The following is a 7,504-nucleotide window of genomic DNA, read 5'->3' as shown; positions in this document are numbered from 1 at the left end:
TGTAATATCCTAGAAGGTCCCAGCAATTTGAATTAATTAATTTAGTAATTTTCAGAGAAAAGTTAAGTGCTCCAATATTGTCTAAAAGCTAGTTTCCAACCCTAGATGGATGAAACAATATGGGAAACAATGAAGACCATTTCTCCACATGGCAAAATTAAACACTATAAAAACTGAATACAAAACACTGCTTTAAGAGAGTGACAAATTAAAATATCAAGTGTCAAAATTATGTTGTTTGAAAATCAACCAGTTCATCGGCATTCGATTTACAAAAATCGTCTTTAATGTATTTCATTGGATTAAGAAGAAAATGCTGCTATGTAGTTTCATCACCATACTCCGTTTTGGATGATTCACATACACATCTAATGTGGGGGATAAAATGCTCCCATCTAGAGGTACAACGTTGTATTGCAGAAAGTGTGTCAATGAAATGTTAACATTTTCAATATATTTATTAAGGTAAAACAAACAAATACTTAAAAACAGATGATTGTTATCATCATCTTTTTTCCAGATTATATAATTCTTTATTTATTATTTTTTCTGCCCTCCATCTTTCTGCTCCATCTCTACATTTTCTGAGTCTTCTTCAACGTTTTCTCTCCCCTCTTCAGATTCTCTCTCTCCACTTATCTCGTCTTTCTCATCTTCGTGTTCAATCTCAGCTCCATCTCCTTTCCCAGGTCTATCGTCTCCTTTCTCTCTGTTTTTCTCTCTGTCATCTTCATTTTTCTTTACCTGATCACCCGGGTCTTTCAGCCCACATTTATCTCCCTCCACCACCCTTGTACTTTTAGTGCTCTCTCCATCTCCCTCTTTGGTCACATCCCCATCCTCCCCCTGCCCCTGTTTTTTCACCTCTGCACCCTCATCTGCCTCCCCCTCTGCCTCCTCTCGGTCCCATCCAATCTCCCCTCCCACCCCTTCACTTCTTCCCTTTTCTCTTTCTCCTTCCCCATCTTCTGGCAGCTGGGGCTCCATGGTTGCCACCTCCCACTCCAGCTGCTCCACCCTTGCCAGCATCTTGCGGTGACTCGACTCTAATTCCATCATAAGACGAGCTAGTTTTGTTTGCAGGATTTCCAGTTTGCTCTCTAGTCTGCTTATCTTGGTCTCCATTTTCTCTGCCTCCACCTCCTCTTGCTCCCCACTCTCCTCCAATTTGCCCATCTTGGTGAGGATCTGTCTGCCTTTCTCCTCCAGGTGACGCTTGGCTGCAGGGAACTCGGACAACACGTTTGTCAGGTCTTCTTTGGACAAGCTGAACAGGTCAGAGTAGCCGATGCTGCGGATGTTGGCAGTGCGGCGATTGCCTGACTTGTTACCTAAAAGGAAACACTTTCTTTAAAACTTTAGTGAGGTTCAAGGGAAAACTATAGTGAAACATTCTTGTTGCTGCTTTTAATGAGAAAGTCAATAATGCTTTTTCAAAGTGTCTCTCTCAACTCTGTGCTGTCCTTTTTTTTAATTTAAGTTTATTTTGCAGAATTTAAAAAAGAAACACAAATATAACAGAGATAAATAATATCACAGTGCAGAAAGAGGTAGAAGGCCCACTGGGCTTATTTGAAGCATCTACCTATATAATGTAAAAAAAAACACAATATTATAGATAACATAAAATGAATATACATAAGATATGAATACGTAATATAGTTGACAAAGTATTTTTTACAAGATATGATATATAATAACAACAAAAAGGAAAGAAAATGGAAAGTGTGTGTGTGTGTGTGTGTGTGTGTGTGTGTGTGTGTGTGTGTGTGTGTGTGTGTGTGTGTGTGTGTGTGTGTGTGTGTGTGTGTGTGTGTGTGTGTGTGTGTGTGTGTGTGTGTGTGTGTGTGTGTGCTTGTTAATTGGATAAAATATAAAACAAGGCACACATGGACAATAATACATAAGAAAAGCAATTACAAAACAGCAATTAAATTGTCTTTTAAGCGTCTTTTGAAACACTTTACAGGCAAATTCCTTTTGTTAGGTACATCTACAGGATCACCCCAATCTGACCACGGTTTTACGACTGACCTTTCATTTGAGCTTGAACTCAACTATCTACCAAATTGTCCAGTCTTGACCAATCTTAACACAGTAGGTGCTTCATTCCCACACTTTTTAAGCCAAATGCAATAGTAAAGTCCAAACGCACCACAGAAAGAAGTATCCTCTCATGGCACCAAATCATACTTGTCTGCTTAAAGCATTTAATCTGGTATTCCAGCTTTTTGCATTATTTACTGAGTGTAATATTTGGGTATTGTACCAAGCATTTGCCCATTCCCCCTCACTTACTGTACATGTATTAATAAATGCCTCATCACCATGTGCAAAGTACTTGACACTTTACTCACCTTTGATATTGAGGATACTAATTTCCCCAAAGAAATTCGATTCACCCAGCACAGCATACTCTGTGACCCCGTCATCTGCTACAACTGCAAGTTTCCCCTCCCTGATGATGTACATTTCATGGCCCACGTCTCCTTTCCTGCAGACGTACTCGCCCGGACTGAAGACCTGTGAGACACAAGGCAAGAGAAACCTCTTAATCCTTGAACAATTATTTTTCTGGAAGCATTTTCTGATGAATTCGAGGAACCATCCCCCCCCCCTGACCTGTGGCGTTAGTTTAAGCACCAGCTCCTCCAGCAGACTTTTCTCACAGCTCTGGAAGATGGTGACTTTGGAGAGCGTGGGCAGGTGCACGCTGACAGCGATCTCTGTCCTCAGGTGTACGGGCAGCTGCTGCAGGATTTCGTTCTCTCTCATGATCTTTTTGTTGATGTGAAGATGCTGGTACCAGTTGTCGATGCGCTGACGAAGCTCCTTGCTAATGTGATGGCTACGCAGGTAAGCCTTAACCTGAGAGAGGAAAAGAAGAGCCTTGTTTTCTACACAACAAATTACATTAACTTCTAGCCAAAGAATATAATTAAACATGATTCAATCTGCCATTCCTTTTCCTGTGTCATCTCATATAGCCATGAACAGATTGTGCATCCACATGCAATCCTTTGGCAACAGGACAAGATTTTGCTGCACATTCTCAATCCCAACTTGTCAAATAATGCAGCCTTGTCAGTGGCCCAAATCTTTAAACTTTGACGCTCTAGGTGCCCCTCTAGCATCAGTTCTGGACTTATCAGGGACGGTTGTCAGTTTCCACTAAATACATGCATAGTGTCTTTTCAAAACAAACGTCTGATCTTCACAGGAAGTTAGGTTTAAGGAAAAGAGTGTGGTAGTTAACTTGACTGACTCATTACAGAGTGACTTACAACTCACATGACTAATGACTGACATGACAAAATGTAAAAGTTTACTTTTAGTTCATAGGGGTAACAAACTGCGGTCCTTTTAATTCCTGTGCTTCCTCCTATCCTTCACCCTGTGTGGACTATCTCACTCTTTTCCTCTGAGCATCTTATCATCATGCAGGTGAGTTTATGTTGGCGATAGTTGAAAGAGTGGGGAATTGGTATCAAACGCCGAGGGGCATTGAACAAACTGGCTCTGATTGAATGCAGATTAACAGTTAGTGTGGAGAGCAAAGAGGTGTGCATGTGTTGGCTCAGATGCAATCTGGAAACCCACCAGCTATCATCTGACAATGATTTAGCTTCTTAATGGTTTAAAGTTAGCTTGTAAACTGTGCATGCAACATTCCGGTCTTAGACGTCGTCTCTCAACTCCAACAGTATTTCATCGCAAGTTGCTAATCGGACTGTTAGCAACAAGCAGCACATGTAAAATGAAGTATTGGCCCAGAAATCCACTATCTTTGTCATTCATTCATTCATTTTCCATAACCTGCTTATCCAGTTAAGGGTCGCAGGGGTGCTGGACAAGTCGCCAGTCTATCACAGGGCAGACTATCTTTGTCATGATCTTGGTCATGACAAAGATAGTTCCCTGCCTCATGTGTCTTGTGTTCATTTCACTTCCTGCCCATGTATGTTTTCCCGCTTTTGTTATTGTCTACCCTGCCCCTGATTGTATACACCTGTAATGTATTAGTCTTGTCAGCCTTGCTCTGTTCCCTTGTGTGTGCCCTCATGTCTGCCCACCGGTGTCTTGTTGTCTGATTAGTTTCTTGTGTATTTATAGTCCTGTCTTTTGTCTGCTAGTTGTTGGTTTGTCTGTTATGTCTTCTGTGGTCCTGCCTTGTTCCGTCTATGTTCCCGTGGATATTCCTGGTTCCTGGTTCTCTTCTTTTTTTCGTGTTGGACTTTCTGTTATTACTTTTGTCATCACCCCCATGTAAGTTTTGTTTTGGACTTTGTTTATTAAAACCCCTTCACCTAAATATAGCCCCTTGCCCCCAGAGGCTTATCAATCGTAACACCAATAGCCAATGGGTTCCAAGATTGTATTGATTACGGAAAATGTCAGGAAGAAGAGTAATTTCAGATCTTCCAACTTACCAGCTCATGGTTAGGGAAGAAGACATTATCACGGTCCCTTAGGCTTGTGATGACATTGCCAACATTGCCAACAATGGATGCAAACACCAGCACGGCAATGAGCAGGTCTGCAATCATAAACAAGTACTCTTCTTCCCTTTTTGGCAGGGGGGTGTCTCCCACTGTGGTGAAAATCTGGGCCGAAAACCAGAAGCAGTAAAAGTACTGACGACGCATGGAGGCAAACTCTGGGTTGGTCATGTTGGGGTACACCCAACGATCACTTCCGAAGCCGATGTAGCTGGACAGTGCAAAGTAGAGACAGGCATTCCAGTGGATCAACACAAAGATGTAGATCATGAGCTTGGAGATGCGGAATGTGTTAGGGGAGGAGGTTCTTGTCTCCATGCGATCCAGGGCCTCTGTGAGTCGTGGAATACGGAGAAGTCGGTTGATCCTCACCAGCGGGGCTTGGATGCCAAAGACAAAGTAGAGGAAGTCGGTGGGCAGTAGGGAAAGCAGGTCCCTTAAGAAACTTTTGGAGTGCAGGTAGCGCTTCCTCAGGTGAAGGACATCCTTGATCAGGATGCCCTGATCCAAGTAACCTGGAGATGGAAGAATAAGATTTAAGCCTAGACTATACTTACACATACACTGGTTACCAAGTGAAAGCATAAGTTGTCACTTACTTATGAAGATATTAAATCCGTCTGACTTGAAAGAGTTAGTAGCCTACTGCTTTCACATCATGAATGGGAGGTAGGGATGTGAGAGATTCACATATTTACTACTTCAGGGCTTTCTCATCATTTGACGACCCAAGATGATTGTTTGACTGAGTTGCTTATATATGGGTTACGATACCGGGACAAACTAGCCGGAAGGAGTTTTACGTCACTTCTGTAACATTATGACCTCATAAAGTTACAGAAGTGAAGGAGAGAATTTAATCGAGCCGTTTCAGGCAGCTCAGGAGCTTCTGAGGGGGAGGGTAACACCTTTTAGGCGTTCAGGTTTTACACTCTACGGACATTTTACATGTACAAAAATATATATAACACACTGGAAGAGGGAAAAAGTGTAAAAGCATAATAGGGCCAATTTAAATTTTCTGAGGGTTTTGGAAGTCCCTGTGGACATAGGCGGTAGTGTTTTCATGCATCGGGGACCCTTTAGACACCGTCTTGGAGACCCTTGAGAAACAGTCTTATTTTACTGCAGCCGGGTCTGACAGTCTGTCCCTCTCCGTCCTGGTTCTATTACTCCCGTGTCTCCCTTCCCTGATGCGGGCCCAGTAATACGGTCAGGGCCTCCAGCAGCATGGTGCTGGCTCGCTGCGGGGACCGGTGGTGCAGTGAGGCAAAGCTCTGCTCCTGGCAAAGCAGGAGTCGCTGCTGGGACTTCCCACAGTGGACTGGACTTCTGATTTTTTTGTGCAGAATCCAACCCGGTGGCACCGATGACAAGAATTAAGAATAACTATATAGAAATAGCTAATCTCCTCACGGGTGGTCTTTTTTGAAGTTCATATAGAGGCATCAGTATTAAATTTAGACTGTTTCATAACTAGATAAAAGTTCCTTGCAGTATAATTTAAATCACACTGAACAATGTAGTAGAGCTGATTAGACGCAACCATGCCTGTTTTTTTTTTTCAGGTACTTTATTTAGCACCAAATAAGATACATGGAAGGATCTAGAAAAATCAGAGTTTCACAGTCTCTGTTTTAACTCCAATGTGACCCAAATGCAGCATAAACCCATTAATGCTATGATAGATGACTGCTAAATAAAAAAATGCTATTTCACTTCATTATAACAAGGCTGAAACATGGTGTAACTTTCATAGGACTAATAAAAATCTGAATTTGAAGAGTTATATTCTATTTTAAAGTCTCAATCAAAACCAACAAAATAAGAATCAGGAATATTTTACCTGTGTGGACAGTGATGATCATGTCAACTAAATACATGACGTCTGCCATATAGTCCAGTGTAAGCCACACAGGCAGGTAGCTCACTGCGATTGTAGTGAAGCATGTCCTGAGAAAACATAACCAATAACACAATGGCTGTCACCTGATTGCAGGTTATATGCTATGATAAGTTGTTGATATTTGATATTCTTCATGTTTCCATGTTTGTACCTTAAAATGATGATCACCCAGTTGTAGACGATGGGGAAGATCATGACCTGTATCCAGATATAATAAAACCGTTCTGCCGGATCAACCACCCACTCTTTCAAGCTGAGAGGGAAATGATGATGAAGAGAAAAGGAGAGGCGAATGAGGACGATCAGTCATGAAGATGTCGGTGTGACATGAGGAGAATTGTCACATAAAGATTGTGTGTTTCTGTGGTTCTCATATCTACATGAACAATAAGCTTAATATCACCACTTCTCAATGTGAGACGCTAACGACACAAACATCATTTTTCATGCACGTAATTTTTTGGCATTTTTCCTTCCATAACAGACTAGTGGAAAGAAAACATCCAAAACAAACATTTAGGTGTTCTATTTTACTATTTTGTAGTTTTCTCCTGAATTCAGGAAAAGTTTTCAATAGATGATGCTTAATTTGCATATTTAAACATAACATTTCAGAAAATTTGTGGTACAAAACATAATTGTCTTAGGTAATCAACTGGTACAATGTCATGTTTAAATCCTTAACCCACTCACATGTAGTGTCTTCAAAATCTTTTGATGTAAAATTATGTAAAATGAGAACTTAATTAGCACTTAAGTGGTTGTTCATCATTCATAGCCTGATTTAAAGAACAGTTTTTATGGCCGTTGACAGTATTTTTTGATTCATTTTGAATTATTTATGGATGAAACTGGAATTTTCAACCTGGCTTTATCCAACATTCAGATTTCTTTTCTATAAATGCAATGAGAATTACTAATTTGCATAATTAAACATAACTTTTCAGAATACATGTAATACAATAGATAATCCTTGACTGTCAGTTATTAAATGGCTATGGATATCTATTATTTTATTTCCCTATTCACCTAGGGTGTCTTCCCTTAAATAATAAAAAACATACACAGTATATTATTTAAAAATAATAGTACATGTTGA

General features: G+C 40.6%; 1 protein-coding gene across 1 annotated transcript; it reads right to left on the bottom strand.

Annotated features, from left to right (window-relative positions):
- Positions 1–540: 540 nt before the first annotated feature.
- On the bottom strand, positions 541–6,648 carry cnga4 (cyclic nucleotide gated channel subunit alpha 4). The gene is made up of 6 exons (XM_054615729.1): positions 6,557–6,648; positions 6,346–6,452; positions 4,431–5,014; positions 2,623–2,868; positions 2,358–2,523; positions 541–1,331 (listed from the first exon to the last, which is right to left on the bottom strand). Exons 1-6 carry the CDS (start codon positions 6,598–6,600, stop codon positions 541–543), a joined length of 1,938 nt encoding a protein of 645 aa, XP_054471704.1. The 5' UTR covers positions 6,601–6,648.
- Positions 6,649–7,504: the final 856 nt, after the last annotated feature.

Source organism: Anoplopoma fimbria, chromosome 16 (genome assembly GCF_027596085.1).
Source record: "Anoplopoma fimbria isolate UVic2021 breed Golden Eagle Sablefish chromosome 16, Afim_UVic_2022, whole genome shotgun sequence".
Taxonomy (NCBI): domain Eukaryota; kingdom Metazoa; phylum Chordata; class Actinopteri; order Perciformes; family Anoplopomatidae; genus Anoplopoma; species Anoplopoma fimbria.
This window is presented reverse-complemented; position numbering and strand designations above follow the sequence as displayed.

Bases quoted from the DNA above. Each gene is read 5' to 3' on its own strand.
- cnga4 (XM_054615729.1), bottom strand. From the start codon at position 6,600: ATGATCTTCCCCATCGTCTACAACTGGGTGATCATCATTTTAAG. The intron at 6,453-6,556 runs GTACAAACATGG...ATGTTTTCTCAG, and splicing joins TGGGTGATCATCATTTTAAG to GACATGCTTCACTACAATCG. The intron at 2,869-4,430 runs GTAAGTTGGAAG...TTCCTCTCTCAG, and splicing joins TCTTCCCTAACCATGAGCTG to GTTAAGGCTTACCTGCGTAG.